Source organism: Poecilia mexicana, unplaced genomic scaffold (genome assembly GCF_051168715.1).
Source record: "Poecilia mexicana isolate PSO_F unplaced genomic scaffold, ASM5116871v1 scaffold_15, whole genome shotgun sequence".
Taxonomy (NCBI): Eukaryota; Metazoa; Chordata; class Actinopteri; order Cyprinodontiformes; family Poeciliidae; genus Poecilia; species Poecilia mexicana.
The window spans coordinates 18,038,499-18,058,208 of record NW_028263384.1 but is presented as its reverse complement, the minus strand read 5'-3'; the positions used below and the strand labels follow the sequence as shown (position 1 = coordinate 18,058,208).

Genomic DNA, 19,710 nt, shown 5'->3' with positions numbered 1-19,710 from the left:
GCTTCTTTTGTTGCGGTAATGAAATATTTCTTTTTTTTTTGTCCTGCAAAGAAGCAGTAAAATGTGCTCACGCAACCATCTGCATCTACAAACAGACGCCACACACTCGAGGAGACCCAGCAAATCTTTGCACAGAATTTAAAGTTAGACATAACTCCGTACTCGCAGTCAGGCCTGTTCCTCTGAAGGCCTAAAAATGGCCCACTAACACATCATCTCTGCTTTTAATTCCTGCAACAGAGCTGATCAATAACACAATCAATTAGAATCAGTGGAGTTCATGTCTGAATGGAGATTATACAAACAAAGCACATCTTAATGCAGCGAGTAATGTGCCTGTCTACTGTCTGCCACATAACCACAGCTCTCCCTTTCTCCTGACTCAGCCCAGAGAGGAGCATCATCAGCGTTTGTGATCAATGCTCGCAGGGCTCAGTGGCTTCTCACTAAAACTATTTAGAAAGGAGGATGCAGAACTGCAAGGTGCAATAACCTGACATGATTTTTCAAAAAAGTATTTTCTGCAGTGTGAAATCTCTTTAGATGTGTGACTTATTTCATCCACTAGAGGGACTCAGTGAGCAGGAATCCTGTCCGTACTTCATAGCGAATCTCGGGCTTCTCCAGGAAACCTGAATATTTAAAAGGGAGACAGTTAGCAGGTTATTTCATAGATTTTTTTTATTTGCTTTTTAACATTTATAAAATTTGCATAGCATAATATTAAGTGCTTCATAGAAAAAAAATAAAAGGTAAAACAAATAATCATTAATTTTACGTAATTTCTTAATTAGTTAGAAATGGACGTATCTGAGGAGAAGAGAGATTATTCTACTGTCTCAGCCTTTCCTCTTGCACTCTGAGCTTGTGTGTGTGCTTGTGCATGCATACGTGAACAAGTGTGTCTCCATTAATGTCCATGTGTGTGTGTCCATCATCCCACTCGGGAAGCTCTGCAGCCGCCGCCAACAATCCCAGAGAGCAATCCGCTGCAGCGATGTCCTATTATAGCAGCAGGCGGTTGGAGAGGAGGAAGATGGGAGTGAAAGAGGGAGGTACAGTTCCTCCCCTTTCTGTGCCCTATGTTTTTTTGTTTTTTTTTTATTGGGGTGAGGAAGGTTGTAGTCAGGGAGATCAGACAATAAATCTTTAATTGCAGTTGGCGGGGAGTTCGTGTGAAAACTAAATTATTGGAAGTGTTTCTTTAAAGCACGAAAAGCCAACTGGTTAAAATATATCCACAAACTGCAAAGTTATTCAGAAACCTTCACATTTGGTCTGAGTGCAACCAAAAGCTTCAGTGCTGCTCAGTTATTGAGATTTTAGATGATACATAGACCAACTAAAGTGGATTGATTTTTTTTTTTTTTTTTACAAATAAAACCCAAAGACTGTGGTGTGTATTTCATTTATTCACATTTAGTTTGATTAACCCAAACAAAGTCCAATGCAACCAGATGTCTTAAGAACAGAGGAATGTTAGGGAACATTAGTGAACAAAAAGCAACATAAAGAGCAAGAAACACATTACAGAGCAATAACTAAAAGTTTATTATAGACAGCTAAATTATTTGCGCAATGTGCTTTATTAAGTGGCCAAAAGGAGGATGCAATTAATTCAATTCAGTTCAGTTCAGTTTATTTGTATAGGACCAATTTATAAAACTGAAAAGTGCTACACTTTTCAGTTTTACTTGCTTGTAAAAGAAATTTCTAGATCATCCAGGATTTTCCATCCATCTCACAATCATGCGCTACTTTGTGTTTATCTGCCAAATTCTGTGTTGAGATTTGTTGTTGGCAATGTGAAAAGTTGTGCGAGGTGTGAATAATTTTGTCAAACAAAATCTCACCTTTCCTGTGATGTTGTTGTGAGTGGTGACTAACGGCCAGATGTTTGTAACCCATCCACTTCCTGTCTGCTCTGTTCGGTGAAGAGGACCACACTGTGATTCTTTGAGCTATTTATGTCTCTGAATTACAACCCTCCTGGGGCAACCCTCACCTACCCTTCACCCATCAACACATCTTCAGAAAATGTAGTTTTTATCCCCTCGCCCTGTGTGTTCGCCTATTCAACCGTCTCACTGGCTTCCCCAGTTTACGCACAGTTAGCCGTCGCTGCTAATGGCCGACATAGCTGTCCAGATTTATAAATAGTTTAGAGGCTGTTTGTTTCATCCGTCTGAAACTCGACACCAAAGGATCTCACAGAGCCACATGCTAAGCTCAAGCTGTCATTCTATGGCCTCATGGTGGACACTCTCTCTGGGGCAGCTCCTCTATTTTTGTCTGGTCTCTTGTCCTGACTTCCACTGCCTGCTGCTGGTCAGATCCTCAGAGATCTCACAGTGGACCTCAAACTGGATTTGGATTATTCTCAATAGAAAGAGCCTGGATCTCCCAGAGAGTGGATGTGTGAGGTGACAGTTCAGGATTAGATCGACAGGGCCTCCTTTTGGGGAGAGGGACAAAACAAGCAGAAAGGGACATAATAAACAATTCCCAAATTATGGATTATAAACCCGGAAGGTAAGATTATGGGTTTGCTGTGTATTGTTTCATATAGAAAATCTAAAAAGCACATTAGAGAAATGTTGAATTGAGTAAAATCTGAGTTATAGAAATTTAAGTAAATGCAAATTAAAACAAACAAACAAAAAAACTATAAAATTATTTAATCCTGACCTCATCTGACTGATGTTTATTTTAACCTCCCTGCCTCTTAAAAGCATTTAGTCCATCCTGTTCTCAGAAGCTATGAAGCTGTTACAGTTCGCCATCGGACCAAAGCTGAAATTTACTCCTCTTTGGTGTCAGGTTTTAGAGCTGCAAGCTCGTCACTGGACAAAAATAAACCTGCCACATGCAAGAATGAAAAGAAATCATCTTGACAGCTAGAGGGGAGATTATTGCTGCATAAAAAACACGCAGTAAGGAAACTTGTCATAGCTCTGCATGATTTTATTTCATGTTTCATGAAGTGTGTGGATTTGGTTGCTAATATTGATGTGCTGCTGTTGGAAGGCAGTCTTATTTTTTTGGACTGTTTTCTTAATTTAAAGCTAGCAGTAAAAAAGTTCAAGTCAAAACAAAAGTATTAATTTAAATGGTCGAAGGTTTAGTGCTGACTGAGCATGTGCGAAGATGTGCATGAAATGAAAGGCCTCCAGATCAGAGAATATTAATGATTCACGCCGGATATTCTGGGCAAAGTGACGTCTGCTTGGCAGTCACTTATTTAGGCGCATGATTGCACATGATAATACTAAGTTACCTCAAAATATATTAACTTTTTGTATAAAATTCAAGCATGATGTCTTTAAAGTGAGATTTCAAGAGAGGCAAATATAATACCAGTGATATGTTACTGTTATTATTATATATAGCCATCGTAAATATAGATGAGTGGAAACTGCGGGTTCAGTGAAGTAATGTGGATATAACAGTCAGCTTCACAGCTATAAATCTAAACTCAATAATCTTTGGCCATGTAGTGTATAGTTAACATTTGTAAATCTAGATAATAATTTAATCATTAAAGAAATGACTTTATAGCACTCAATAACCTGATTCATTTTGTATTAAACATTTCTATGGCATCATTAAATGTCACATAAAACAATGTTAGTTTTGTACTAAATTTATCTGAAGTTGTTCTCTAATCTTTCCTCTAATGCCTATTCTTTAAAGTACTTCTGGTGCAGGAAAATTTACTTTCCATCTGCTCTCTCTGTAATAAACAGAATGACTTTTCCAAGATTAGGTTTAGGTAGGTCATACGTCACTGTTCCCAAACCATATATGTCTTTATAATTTCTTCCAAATTCTTGTTGTCAAAAGTAAATTAAACATTTGATTATATACAAGCTTCAAGTTATTGCCAAATCTGCATCCATATCCGTCTTTAGGTGTAATATCGACTTGTATGCGTGTGTTTGCGTGTGTAGGCGTGTGTGTGTGTGTGTGTGTGTGTGCCCTGTCAAACCTGCACTGATGCATCTTGATCACCCAAAATAACTCACGTGAGTCCATCTTGTCTGAGCCTAGCAACAGGCTGGTTTTCTTCACAACATGTCCGTGAAGGTCATAGTGACTGAGTGAAAGGATTTACAGAGCTGTTTTCAGAACCACATACAGTACATTGCTGCTTAGTTCAAACGGGAAAGAAAACCACTTATAAACAAAACGTTGCAATGACGGAGAATGAATTAATTGTGGCTCTGGCTGTCGGATAGGAAAACCTCTGCTTATTTTGAAGCCTCTGACTCGTGTTCTTCAGGATTTTCCTACATTTATCTCTACCCATCTTTTACCAGCTTCCACCTTCCTCCTGCATGATGCTGCCACCATTATGTTTAACATTAGGAGTAGCGTGTTCAGGGTGATGTGCAGGGTTAGCTTTGTGCCACACCAGCATTTTGATGTTTTATAGAATGTTTTACACAGATAGGTACTCCATTTTGATAATTAGGCGACTTTGGGAGGCAATGTAGTGATTTTGATGTAGATGCATAACAATTTATAGTAAACAAATACAAATGCACTTTAGATTTCCATTAGTAAAAAAAAGAGAGAAAACTGAATAATTTTCCTTGCAATTCACCATTATGTTCTTTATTTCTGTCAAATAAATTCTAAATAACCTAAATTGGTAACACTTTATTTGAAGGGGTGTGTATAAGACTGACATGACACTGTCATAAACATGACATAACACCTGTCATGAACATGAACAAGTCCTTATGAATGTCTATGACTGTTATCATGAAGTGTCATTCGGTAAATAATGACACTTCTAATGCTAAGTTGCTTCAAAAGTTGCATTAAAAGTCCATTAAAAGTGCCAACTTTGCATGATTTTGTAAATAATGACAATTTAATGCAACATTGACACTTTTAATGGACTTTCAATGCAACTTTTAGAGCAACTTTGCATTAAAAGTGTCATTATTTACCGAATGACACTTCATGATAACAGTCATAGACATTCATAAGGACTCGTTCATTTTTATGACAGTGTTATGTCAGTCTTATGCACACCCCTTCAAATAAAGTGTTACCCCTAAATTTTCATTATGTGACAAAATGTGCCAAATTTCAATAAGCCTGAATACATTTGAAAGGCACAAAAATTCAAGGTTTGCATCTCGTTTAAAACGCACCTTTCTTACGAATCAAAGCTCTGTTTTTTTGGAGTTAGTGGTTACATTATCGCGTCTGAGCTGATTCTCTTCTCTTTTGTTTCTTCCAGGAAAGCAGCAGATTGAAGCATCATTTGTGCAGAGCCAAACTGAACAAACAATGCCTCTGGAGAAAATCCTGAACAGAGGCCCCAAACTTCGGGTGCAGCAGCTATACCAGCAAAAACGGATTGAATCTTTAAGGTCCATATTTGCATGAATGACTGAACAACTAAAAAGCAATATTTTTTCTTGTAAGTCTGCGTCATGACCTCAGTTGAGAAGCGTCGCTCGAGCCGCAAGAGCAGTGGGCACAGGAAGCACAGTGATGGAGGCTTCAGCGACACGTCGAGTGGGGGCTCCTTCCTGGATGAGACTGATCGGGAGGTCAGCAATCTGACGGACAGAGCGTTCAGAAGCCTTTGTATTGGAGATGAGGCTGTTTATAATGACTCTGACCTCAGTTTATCTTCGCCTAGCACCTACTCAGACAGACAGCTGGGTTTCTGCAGATACAGAGAGGAGAGAGAAAGGGAGGACCGAAAGAGAGCTGCACAGGAGAATTTCAACTTTAGTGTGCAGCAATATGGACAGGACTGGATCACGGCAGGGATGTACGGAGCAGAGATCCAGAGAGAAGCTCAGTGGGAGGCTTATGGGGATAGGACACAGGGGATGGTTTCTGCCACATTCCAGCACTCCTTAGTGGAAACCTCACAGTTGGGCAAGTCTCTGAGGGAAGAGGAGCTGTCCTTCCACAGCAACGGAGCCACTGAGTTGAGTTCACAGCAACGCAGAAGCCACTCGAGAGTCTCGTCTCTCATCAGGGCGTTTAACTCTGACGGACACAGAGACGGAGCAGGAGCGGAAGATAACATCAGGGAGCGGGACGATGGGACGAGTTGGGACAAATCAGCTCTCATGAGTATTCAGAGAGAACTTTCTGAATTCTCATACCAGCAAAATTTCAACCATCACTTCCATCCTGCCGGGCCGTTTTCATGTCGAGACCCAAACTTCTATTCCTCTGAAGCAGAAGCAGTGGCCCAGATGTCTCACAGCTATATGAGGTCATCACAAACCAAACACATCATGTCTGCACAGGCCAACTGCAACTCAAACTTCTTCATCCACAGTGAGTTCAGTCCCTTCCAGTTATGGAGAGATTACAACAGGTTTCCGTTTCGGCAAGCGGAAGTCTCAGGCTTTATGCATTACTCGGAGTTTCCGAAATGGTATCAGACGCCAATGTACAATGAACTTTCTCTTGAAAATCAAGCACACGGCCGTCACAGAGACATCAGACAATCTAGGAATCACCTGGAATATCAGGTTCCTCTGACGGCTCCACGCTCCATCTCAACTTCCTCTCAGATCCAGAGAGCGTCAGCTGTGGAGAAACGCTGCGAGTCAGAGCTGGCGGTTCATCATCCTCACAGGAAGTGGACACAGAGCCTGGGGACTAACAAACTTCCGCCCCACCGCCCGTCTACTGCGTCACCCTCTACTGAGATGTCTCGACGTGTCAGAGACACCATCGGCTCTGTCAAAGCTCTGCAGCAAAAGGCTAAAATGATGTCAGAGTATGACACATCTAATCAACAAGAAACATTCAGTAGGAATGAAAGTTGGTTTAACTCAGGAAATAACACGTTGACAGCAGAGACGAACATTGTCGGCAGCAACAAAGCAAATTCCTTTAGAATTGGCAACCAGCTCACACCTTCTGTCCAACAACATCAGGATGTAGACACATCCCGCTTACACCAGCATGAAGTCTCCCCTCAACCAGTAGAGCATCCTCCAGTGAGAGCCGAAAGCCGAGGAGCAACTCCCGATGTCAGGATGTCCAGCTACAGATCTCGAGCCACAAGCCTGCTCTTCAACCTGAAAGACAACAGAAAAAGAGTAAAAAGCACCTACAGTCCAACCAAGTTCAAAGGCTTAGATACACCGGAGAGGAACCAACAGCCCCACGGCCAGGAGCCACACGAAACTGCATTTACTAGTTCAGATGTTCAGTGTCTCCAGCCAGAAGCACCGAGAAGCACAAACGCTGCTATAAACCAGTATCACACCCCCGGACTATCACTTACTGCCCAGACGTCTCATCCCACTAGAGTAAACACAGGTCACTATTCAGAAAACACTGCAAATGATTACCAGGTAGCTCAGATGCAAAGCCATGGCTCTGGATTCAGTGGCTTTGTAACTTCAAATTACTCCAACAATCATCTGCTCGGAAATGGGCAGAATCCTAATAAATATTTAGCGTCATTTACTCCCTACAGGCAAGATATTTATGGATCTGCAGAAGAAGTCAAGCAGTCTTACTCAGCTGAAGACACAACAAGACTGAGTGTTGACAACAATCAACACAGAGAACATCCAACAGGCAAAGCAAATGCAACGCAAAGGGGAGTGTTTGTAAAGGTGGACAGATATGAGCAGCTCGAAGAAAACAAACACAATTACAAAAATGTGTCCTCCTCCCAGGATGACTGGAGACAAGCAAACGTCCAAGATACAGAAAATATCCATCTCAGAACAAATGTTCCCCCAGTGAAACATGAGACAATGTCTTTGGTGGAACGATTAAAGCAAGAAAATTTGCATGGTGGAGAAAAAGAACAAGTAAAGGATGCTAATTTAAAACAGAATTATAACAGATTTACCGATCAGTATGGTAGAGGCCAACAAAATCTTACATCAGACAAAACAATGGACATGATAACAACAGGTCAGACTAAATTAAATATATCTGCTCCAAATGAAAACATACAAACCAACCCTCAGTTTGAAAAGAAAAATCAGCCAAATCCAACATTTATTGAAGAAAATGCATCAACCATCGCAATGACAAATCAGGTAAAGAACATGCAGACTGTAGACACCAAATGTGAACAGGTAATGGCAGCCCACGGGAAACCACAATATCCCCAAGCAGAAATGGCCAAAACCCAACAGAAAGCTCATGCTGAGCCACCAAAAACAGAAATAGCAAAGTTTATTTTGTCAAGGCAACCTGCATTCGAAACTGTCAAAATGCAAGAGCTGCACAATATAAGACAAGTCAAAGATGATCATATAATTAAAGTGGAAGGGAGGAAAAATGAGCAAAAAGAAAAGTCAAGAGACACATACTTTCAGCAGGAAGAAGAGAAACAGATGAAGGGTGAAAAAGAAAGGGTTTTGAAGCTAACAGACGAGCCAACAAATGTCACAGAAAAAGTCCCTAAGAAGCTCAAAACAGAACAAGCTGAGAAGGAGAAGCTAAAAGAGGAACACATAAAAACCGAACTGGCAAAGACCGAGGCGCCTGAGCAGGTCAGAATAGACCAAGTTAAACATGAACAGGCCAATGGCGTACAAGCTGGGGAAAAACAGCAGAGCACAGAAAAAGCAGAGGGAGAGCAGATGGATGCAGAGAAAATCAATATGGAAAAGGTTAAAGAAGAACAGATCAGAGGCGAACAAAGAGAGCAGATAAAAGAGCTGCAAACTAAAACAATAGATGCGAAGAGAATGGGAATGGAGGTGTTGGAGGTCAAAACAGACCACATGAAAGTGGAGGATGTCAGGGAAGGTAGGGATGAGAAAGATTCAAGTCATGCATGTCAAATTAATTTAGAGAAGGCCACATTAGGTACACGTAGCGCCGAAGACACGCGAGGAGAAAAGACAAAGCTGGAAGAAAACCTGGAGCAAAAGGAATCTGAGCAATCGAAAACAGAAAACCTGCTGGAGAGGTCAGCTAAACTCACAGCCAAGCTTGCAGCAACACAGCAGGCCAGACAGGAACCGGACAGAGTCAAACAAGTTAAGACAGAATTAGCGAAAGTGAAAGCAGAGTTAGCTAAAATAAAGGAGAAAATAAGAGGAGAGCAAACGGAAAAAGTGAGAAACATTCTTTTCACCAAAGAAGAAGGTCTTTTAAAGAATGACGATTCTAATACTGGCGAAAACGCCTGCAACAAAAACCAGAACCACCCACTGGAAACACAAACTCATGCAGTGACTGATGATTATGAAAGGCTTAGGGAAAAATATGGTTTTACACATCCAACATCTGCAAACAGCACCAAAGTGTCAGCTGCAGAACATAACGAACAAGCCAAAGAAAACCAAGTTGAAATAGGAAATAATGTGTTATCAATTGACAGACCTTGTGTTGGTGACTCATTTTTGACACCAGAGACAGAGAATAAGGAGAGAGGTAGGAACTTTAAACACAGTAATGAGAGAGTACAGGAGAGTGATTGCAATGAGCCATTAAATAAACCACAATTAGGTAGCTGTCATTCTCTTCTAACAAATTCATGCAACAAAGCAAACAGAGAAAATTTATCTGAGAAATTGAAGGACGACAGTGGTCAGAAATCAGAAAAAATTGATATTATTAAAGGCACAGTTTCCCTGCAGAAAGACTGTGTTTCAGCTAAACATGAAAGAAAGTCAACTGATCAGCGGATTAACGCAGGCAAAGACATGGCTGTTGCTCCACTTAGAGCTTTGTCTCAAAGGGAGAAAGCTCAAACTAAGCAGGAAATACTGACTTCCAAAATAAAAGCACATGCTGAAAAAGAGATTTCCGCAATAAAAGAAAAGGGATTTGCTTTACCAGAAGGCTTTATAGGCAAAAGCTCGGCCATGTTGTTAGCAAGTGGTCAGAGTGTTAATATTCGACAGACACCCTCATCACAGGAAGTGCCTAAGAAGCACGAAACCACAGTGTCCAATAAAATCACAGCAAAGCATCAGCTGGAGCCTTCAGGAGTGCAAAAAGAACCAGGCAAGTCTGCTTCATCTCTGAGTTCTGACACAGTGGGTGGTGAAGCAGCAGCCGATCATTCAGAAAAATCCACAAAAACAATCCTCCCCACAGGCACCTCTGTGAGCACAACTGACATCTGTGTGCAAAACGAACAAAAGGAAGCAAATCACACAGAAACATCTGGAAGACTGAGCGGGGAAACGCAACAAGTGGAAAATGATGAAACTCTTATCAAAATGAAAGACCTGGCACACGCCACGGGTATGTCCAAACCTGTGACAGCAGAGGCCGCTAAAGAAGAAGCTCATAAAGACTCAGAATCAGAAGACTGCGTGACTCAAAATGAAACCTCTGTAAGAGATGACAGTGTGCTGATTATGGGGATTATGGTAACTGTAGTAGAAAGAAATCCAGCAGTCAATAGTGGCCCGCAGAATAACAACAGTGAAAAACAGACCAATTCAGGAAAGTCATCAGATTCAGGTACAGAGAATTCCAGCCAAGAAGAAGCAGAAATATTAGTGAAGGCAAGGGACTCCAAAGAGAGTCCCTGTGTTATGAAAGAAAATGAAGATTCTCTTGGTAACTTTTCAGATAATGTGAAAGAAACTTTAAACTGGAAAGAAATTAAAAGAGAAATATCAGCTGAAAATGCAGATCTCCATCTCAACAATTGTGCCACTAATGCAGAACTACAGAAGAAGAGACAACCAGAAGCCGGGTCTGTGCCTTCTAAAGACTTGGCCAAAACTCAACCGGTTCTCCACCAAATGGACACAACTCTAGAAGACACAAATGATGTAAGTGTTAACATGCCAAAGGAAAATGTGTCAGAAACCTCTGGCCACCCAGAGGCAGGAGAAGACGGAAGTCAACATGAAAAGCCTCTCGTCAATGAAATATCTCATGATAAAGCCAATAAAGCCGAAAACGATCTGCCAATGAAAGATGACACGACAACAGTTAGAAATATTTCCGAAAGCAGTAGCAATGATGGGCAGCGCTCACCAGTACTAGAAGACAACACCTGCTCCTATACTCCACCAAGCCCCTTCAATGATTCATGCACGGATAACACTGGGATTGTGTCTCAAAACCAGCAATCCACTGAAACATTCAGTAATGAACACGACCAAGAAGATACTGGTGTGCATATTGAAAACATTGCCATCAGAGTTGTGCCAACTGAAAGTAAAACAGACAACGTGGACATGTTGGAAAAATGTGACATGAAAGCTGTTCCTCCGAATGCTGGGTCTGCCTCTGTGCAGAGTCAGGTTGTCCCATCCGGCAGTGAAGGAAAACCGCAGAATTCAAATCATGGACATCATTTTGAAAACTCGACTCAAGAAAACAGCGAGCAGAAGATGAAAGACAGTCTGGAAGAAAAATTAGCTGTACAGTATGTATTATCCAGTGTCAAGAAACTGTCTGACTCCTTGAAGGCAAGTGAGAAACAGAGCAATGCAAATACAACCAGGGAATCCATTACAGCTGGAGACAAAAAGTCAGAATCTAGTGTACAGCTGGTGGAAGCAGATTATTTTCAAGTGCAAGGACCAGCAGAGACAAGCAACACGTCTCCTAACGATATCACAGCTGGAGAAGATTCAAAGGGAAAGGACATCCTAAAGTTACTACCAAACGAGACATTTATTGGCACTGAACTACACAAGAAACAACAAAGTGATGTCTTTGTGTTCACTGTGGATCCAAGTGAACAAAAGACAGATCAGTCAAGTTCAAAAATTATCGATGGTGGGAACTTGACGGATAAAAATTTGGAAACTGGCGATAATACAGTTACTTCAAAAGAGCCTGGTGGTTCCATGGAGAGTTGGAATAAAATAAAAAATGCGGATGCAAGCCAATCTAATCCCACCAGAACATATAATGAGGTGAACCAGTTGGAGTCCTGTGCAGCGGAAAGACAGAATTCGGGTCATCAAAATTTAACAAGCGCACATTCTGAAGCTAAGCCAAATCCAAGAGAACGAGTGTCTGCAATACCGGAAATATCAGCTATTGCAGACTATGCCAGATTAAAGGTGATAGTTTCAGGGGATAAAGAAGAGCAGCCACTTCAGCAATTCCCTCCCAACAAAAAGGAAGGGTTCTTCCCGCTAATACAGACCCGTCATAGCAGACGCCCTGTGTTTACTGATGACCCACCAGACCGCTCTGTTAAAACCCAAAGCTTACCAAATAAGACAGAGATAACAGCCACAGTCAACAAAGAGTCCAAGTCGCTAGTATTTCCTATCATGGAGAGGGAACACCAAAGAACTGGGATGTTCAAACTTGGAGACAAAGAAAGACAAGAAAAAACACCTCTGAATGCTCAAATGACTCTCTATATAGACAAAAATCCAAATCAGATCGATACAAAGAAGTCCCCCACACATAAGGCAGAATTAGTGGCTCAAGCAGCAGAGGAGCATCAATGGAGGACAGCAGAAGAAGAGCAACAGATGAAAGTTCCTCATGAGATACAACGGAGAGGAGCAGTGGAGGAGCAGTACAGGAGGACTGCAAAACAAGCTCAACAAAGGATTGCAGAAAAAGAGCAACAGATGAAGGCTCTACATGAAAAACAACAGAGAAAAGTAGCAGAGGAGCAGCAGAGGAGGACTGAGGAAGCAGAGCAAAAAAGTAAAGCTGCATATGAAGAACAACAGAGAAAAGCAGCAGAGGAACAGCAAAGAAAGGCTGCACAACTGGAGCAGAAAATAAGGATTGAAGAAGAAGAGCACCAGAGGAAGGCTCTACATGAAGAACAACAAAGAAGAATAGCGGAAGAGCAGCAAAGGAGAATTGAGGAAGAGGAGCAAAGAAGGAAAGCTGCATATGAAGAACAACAGAGAAAAGCAGCAGAGGAACAGCAAAGAAAGGCTGCACAACTGGAGCAGAAAAGAAGGATTGCAGAAGAAGAGCAACAGAGGAAGGCTCTACATGAAGAACAACAAAGAAGAATAGCGGAAGAGCAGCAAAGGAGAATTGAGGAAGAGGAGCAAAGAAGGAAAGCTGCATATGAAGAACAACAGAGAAAAGCAGCAGAGGAACAGCAAAGAAAGGCTGCACAACTGGAGCAGAAAAGAAGGATTGAAGAAGAAGAGCACCAGAGGAAGGCTCTACATGAAGAACAACAAAGAAGAATAGCGGAAGAGCAGCAAAGGAGAATTGAGGAAGAGGAGCAAAGAAGGAAAGCTGCATATGAAGAACAACAGAGAAGAGAAGCAGAGGAGCAGCGAAAGAGGATTGAGGAAGAGGAGCAAAGAAGGAAAGCTGCATATGAAGAACAACAGAGAAAAGCAGCAGAGGAACAGCAAAGGAGGGCTGCACAACTTGAGCAACAAAGAAGGATTGCAGAAGAAGAACAACAGAGAAAAGCAGCAGAGGAACAGCAAAGGAGGATTGAGGAAGAGGAGCAAAGAAGGAAAGCTGCATATGAAGAACAACAGAGAAAAGCAGCAGAGCAGCAGCGAAGAAAGGCTGCACAACTGGAGCAGAAAAGAAGGATTGAAGAAGAAGAGCAACAGAGGAAGGCTCTACATGAAGAACTACAAAGAAGAATAGTGGAAGAGCAGCAAAGGAGAATTGAGGAAGAGGAGCAAAGACGGAAAGCTGCATATGAAGAACAACAGAGAAAAGCAGCAGAGGAACAGCAAAGGAGGGCTGCACAACTTGAGCAACAAAGAAGGATTGCAGAAGAAGAGCAACAGAGAAGATTAGCAGGGGAGCAGCAAATGAGGATTGCACAAGAAGAACAACAGAGGAGAGCAGCAGAGGAAGAGCAATGGAGGATTGAGGAAGAACAAAGAAAGAAAGCTGCCCATGAAGAACAACAGAGACGAAAAGTGGAGGAGCAGCAAAGAAGGGCTGCACTACTGGAGCACAAAAGAAGGATCGCAGAAGAAGAGGAACAGAGGAAAGTGGCAGAGCAGCAAAGGATTGCAGAAGAGGAGCAAAGAAGGAAATCTGCATATGATGAACAACAAAGGAAAGCAGCAGAGGAAAAGCAAAGGAGGATCACAGAGGAGGAACAAAGAAAGATGGCTCCTCATGAAGAACAACAGAGAAGAGAGGCAAAGGAGCAGCAAAGAATGGCTGCACAACTGGGGCAACAAAGAAGGACTGCAGAGGAGCAACAGAGGAAAGCTGTTCATGAAGAACAACAGAGAAGAGCAGCAGAGAGGCAACAATTGAGGGCTTCACAATTTGAGCAACAAATGAGGACTGCAGAAGAAGAGCAGCAGAGGATAGCTTCTCATGAAAAACAACACAAAAGGGCAGCAGAAGAGCACCAAAAGAGAGCTGCACAAATTGATCTTCATAGGAGGACTGCTGAAGAAGAGCCAAGAAGACAAGATGCACACAAAGAACAACAAAGAAGAGAAGCAGAAGCACAGCAAAGGAGGATTGCAAAAGAGGAGCAACAGACAAAAGTTTTACATGAACAACAGAGTTTAGCTGTTGAAGAGCAGCTGAGGAGAGCTGGACAATTGGAGCAAACAAGAAGGCTCAGAGAAGGCCCACAAATGAGAAACGTGGCACAAGAAGAGCAGGAGGGGAGAACCGTACAAGAACAAAAAAGAGAAACAGAACAGCAACAAAGGAGACCACTTCAAAGTCCAAATGACCAACAAAGGAAAGCAACAGAATTGAATCAAAGAAGAGATTCACAATTGGAACAGAGAGAAAAAGGACATGAACAACAAAGACAAACTGCCCAACAGGACAAACAAAGAAGAGAGGTAGAGGAGCAACAAAGGAGACTTTCTCAAGAGGACAAGCAAATGATCCTTTCAGCAGAAGAACAAAAGAGAGGAGAGTTAGATGAACAGGAAAGAAAAGCAAAACATGAGGAGCAACAGAGGAGAGTTGCACAGAAGGAGCAACAACAAAGTGACGTGGAAGAGCACCGGAAAAGGCTTGCACAAGAAAAGCAGCAAAGGATAGCGTCTCTGATTGAGGAGCAAAGGCAAGTTAAACAAGTAAAAGAGCAGATAGTTAGCAATACTGAAAAAGAAACAAAAGGAAAAGCAAGAGAAGGAATAAATGTTTTCATTTCAGAGAAGGAAAGTGTCAAACAGACACAAGAACTTAACAGAATCCAACAACGGAATGAAGTGCCAATGAATGAAAGTCTTGTGGAAGAGAAGAAAACTGCATCACGGAAAATGTTGAAAAACGAGAACATAGCTGCTGAGAAGGAAGAAATCATGGGAGAACAGAGAACAGAAAAACATTTCAAACAGGAGAAAGCTAAAGAATCGAAACCAACTAAAACAGATAACGATAGTCAAGCTAACAAGATGGAAGATGAAGAGCAGGTATCATCTCTCAAAGTAAAAGCAAGAGACCGTCAAGAGATGGACAAAGAAACAGCGCAGAAGACGGATGCTCTCCAGTATTTTGCAATCACCTCAACCAACAGAGAGACAAGATCCAGAGAAAAACAGTTGTCCTCCGCTTCACCTTTACAACAACAAAATAAGAAACAAGGGGAACTTGAATCACCCAATGACTTGTTGTACCAGAGACATTACAGACCTCATGCTGCTGCATCTCCAGCTCCAACTCTGCCCCGCTCCAACACCTCCTCTCCTGCGCCAGGAGCCAAGCCCTTGATGTTCAGAGTAAAGGACAACACCATCAGAGGTTCCTCTCTCACAAAGTCCGTCAAGCCACGCTTCCATAAGAACTTTGGAGAGGACTTCTTAATGGGTTCAACATTCGACGGGGCACCAGACAAAGCAGAGGATGACCAGGAGATAATCAGACGAAATGCAGGGACCCCATTAAGTCGTTTTGTTGCTTTCAGCGAGTCTGCAGCTCTCTTCTCGCCGTCTTCATTACAAGATTACTCAAGCACTACCCCTCAACTGAGACCCTATTCTAGGAGGAGCATGGCAACGGATGATGATGAATCTCGCTCTGTCATCAGCAGCATGTCAGAGGATGTGGAGAGCTTTGCGACGAGTGCCTCAGATCTGACCGAAATGCATGGCCCGTTTGATTTTGACAGACCTGAATCGGCATGCAGTTTCAGCAGTGATGTGTCGCGGTCTCTGGGCAAACCTCCAGCTGTTCCACCAAAAAGTGAGAAAGCCTTACGGAGAGCTCAAAGGTTAACCTCTCGAAGGATGAAGAAAGAACTTTCCAAGGCTGCAGAAGGAAACCCTGTGGGAGTTGGGAAAGAGGTCTCCAGTATTCCTTCTTCATCATCCTCCTCCAATGAGGTATGCTCCTCCAATCACCATGCTGTGGCTTCCCCCCATTTTTCTCCACCTGTTGCCTTTGCTCTTGCTCCAGCTACTGGATCCAGCTTGCCTTCCTTTCATAAAGATCGCAAATCCTCTCATCGCTCTTTTCATGCTTCTCCTCATGCCACCGGCCCCATTTCTATCCCCAGTCCTTCGCCTCATGCTGGTTCTGCTGTGCCTCTTCATGCTTCTAGCCCTGCTTCCAAAGCCGCAGCTCTTCAAACAGTTGCTCATGTATCCTCTTCTCCCACTCTCCATCATGTCAATCACCCAGCCACTCCTGTGACACAATACCATGTAGAGTCAACCAACTATCCATTGACTCAGCGGAAGGTTTTGCAGGATCTGGGATCTGGTCAGTTCTTTGTCGTAGACGTGCCTGTTCAAGTAAAAACGAAAACTTTCTTTGATCCTGAGACAGGAAAATATGTTCAGCTGAACGTGCGCCAGACTGGTCAGAATATTTCTCAACCTCAGCTTCAACAAAAATACCAACAGCCTCAAGTTCAACAACAACTGCAAGTCAAGCAGCAGCCACAGTCCCTCTCCTCTGTCACCACGGTTGCTAGTAAACCTCTTAGATTTTATCAAGGCTACCACAGTTCTCCCCAAAACTACCAGGCAGCTGTTGTCAACTCTATGCATGAAAGCAGCTCATCAGCCCCAGCAGCTCTACACCAAAGCCAGCAGGCCTCAAGAGAAAACCACAGCTGCAGAAGTCCCGTTCCTGAAATTGATCAGAACTCCGAGGGCCATCGCTACAGTCCAGAGAAAACACCATACATGGACACAGTCAATGACATCACCAAGACATACAATTTGGTGAACAGCACACGGGACTCATGCAACCCTTTTCCAGAGTGCGACCCAAACAGCCCGCTGGGCAGAAGTTCAGTTTGTGAAAACGAATACTCAGCTAACTTGGAGTATCAGCCTCGTGACATTATTGCCATAAGTGAATTAGAAGATTTCATGGAGGTGTCTGACTGGTGAGAAAATAGACTGACATAAAAGTAAAGAAGTTTTTCCTGAAATTATAACACCTGAAACATACAGTGTATAAATGATGCCATATAAAGTTTAAGTAACTTGTCATCTGAAATAAATTTTCTTTTTGATTGTATAGGTCACTGTGACATGTTCTTAAACTGCTGCTGATGTCTTTTTCACAGATTAACTGTTTTATTTTGTATTTGTATTCTATATTTATTGTTACCATTCCACTTGACTTTGAATGTCAGAAGCTAACATATCCCCCCGTGTTAACAGTGACATCTGTATCTCATTTCCTGGTATGGTGAACATACCTTACATAAACAAATTACAAACCGCCCCATCATAAAGTGCTTGGTCCTTTATGGAAGAATATGCATTTATTTTGCATTATAAACAATGGCTGGTCTGTTTTACCTTTCATGTTGTGAAAGCCTTGCAATGCATGAAATAACTCTTCAAAGTCAATGATCTTCAAATGGTATACAACATAGTTTGTCTATGCAGCAAGAGTGTCAAAACGAACATGGTCACATGGAAGTGATACGACTGTTGCTGTTTTAAAGTTATACGGTACTCTGTTTCATAAGACGGATGTTTCTAGGAGTGCTTTTGTGTTGCTGTGAATGTAGCATGACATGGACTTTTTCAGACAACAAAAACACATTTAACACAGATATTTCCAAACATGTGATTGTTGTTGTTTTTTTTTCTTTTGAGGATTACAAATAAAACAAGATTTCTGAAATATTTCACAACAGGTTCTTTTTATTTTAACAATTCTTTAAAATGGGGGAAGACTGCATTCTTAAAGCTTTTTTCTTTGGATGTTGAGAAGGTGAATTAAATGGGTGGGGATTTGGGTAGGGTTTAGGTGGAGCTGTGGACTGCCTTGAGTTGGGCAGCCAACTCAAGGCATGTTCAGATAGACACTGTTGAAAACAAGAATCTGGGTGCACCTGCTGGAGTCTGCTAGTCCAGGGGTTTCCTGGGTCATATAGGCTGTTGGTGGGAAGCTCTTTAGGCCCAGGTTCACTCCTTCCACCTCAAGGAAACCACTTTGTGGGAGTTCTTTTATGTGGGGTGCCTTACAATGGCCTCTACTTTGGTAATTTGAGCAAAGGTGAGATATGTCTAGTTGGTGTGATATAGTTTGTGTGGGGTATTTAGGCCTCATTACCAAGTGGTTGGCAGATGGCCTATGGCTCTACAGAGCCGGGCTCAGGTGGGAATCCATTCCTCTTGACCTTCGTGGGGTTACCTCACTGGGCCCAATGGCACTGTGTCCTCCCTCCACTGGTAAATCTGTTACCTGCTGATGCCAGCAGGTAACAGTTAAGCTGACCACAAAACTCTATGTAACACAAGCATAAAACGAATAATGGTGTAAGAATCCTCATAACCCTGTGTTAAACTGGCAACATGTCCAGAGTTTAATCAGGCTTTGGTCCATTACTGGGATGACAGATTAAAATGGTCCAGAACTAATGGTGAACAATAGTTTTGAAATATGTTCCTCAAGATTAAACATACATAATTTGTTAATTTTATAATTTATGGGGCATACCATAATACTATTAGATAGCTTACAAGAAACACATTACAGGCAGGAAATTCTGATAACCCACGTTGCAATGTTTCCCACCCCAGTTTTCCTCCTCCTCACACTTTGATTTGAATCCAGACTGTGGGAGTATAAAAATATCCAAACACTCATGGGAGGAGTAACCTCAGAACAGAACAATAAAGTACTTATTGTACTGAACAACCTTCAGATAGACACTGTTGAAAACAGATTTTTTTTTTCCATATTGAAAAATGTATTTCTTAAGATTTCCAACCAGTTCAAAATAAGGCAAACATGAGAACTAATTTTACAAGTAATTCTGGGTAAAAGCACAGATTTTTATAGTCTTTGATTGCACATTGCATAATGTTTAACAAATAGAAAGCCTGTAATCGTTTTGCACTTAATTGATGTGTTGACGATTCCCTAAGAAGCAGTAACCAATTTTGACCACTATGTGGCAGAGCAGAGCGAGCCCCTCACTTGAATTTGGGACACAGGAGAAGGAAAACATGAGGGAAATCCCAAATGAAGTATCATTTTAGCACATGTAAACACAACCTTTAATTCATAAAACCTGTGATAGACAGCCTAAGTTTAAACTGCAGAAACACTTCAGTTTGCATGTCCTGAGTTTTAAAAGAAGTTATCAAGGTGAGAGGGAATTAAATCGTTCTAGGAACACAGCCAGCACACTTTCCACTGATTCCATGGTTTTCATAGAAATCCTACACACTGGTTGAAGGGTTAAATGTGTTGTGTAATTTCATTTGGCTTTGGCAGAGCTGAAAGCAGCCAGTAGAAGCCCTGCCTCAGCAGTTTAGCCTGCCCAATAAAGCAGCAGGCTTCATACCACTGGGACAGTCTGACAACCGCAGCCAGAGACAAGCCCATGCCACTCCGTCCAGCAGCCGGAGACACAGAGAC

General features: G+C 42.0%; 1 protein-coding gene across 1 annotated transcript; it reads left to right on the top strand.

Moving 5' to 3' along the window:
* Positions 1 to 5,257: 5,257 nt before the first annotated feature.
* cunh10orf71 (chromosome unknown C10orf71 homolog) lies at positions 5,258 to 17,974 on the top strand. Its single transcript, XM_014982527.2, has one exon. The coding sequence runs from the start codon at positions 5,451 to 5,453 to the stop codon at positions 17,214 to 17,216; it is 11,766 nt and encodes a 3,921-aa protein (XP_014838013.2). The 5' UTR covers positions 5,258 to 5,450; the 3' UTR covers positions 17,217 to 17,974.
* Positions 17,975 to 19,710: the final 1,736 nt, after the last annotated feature.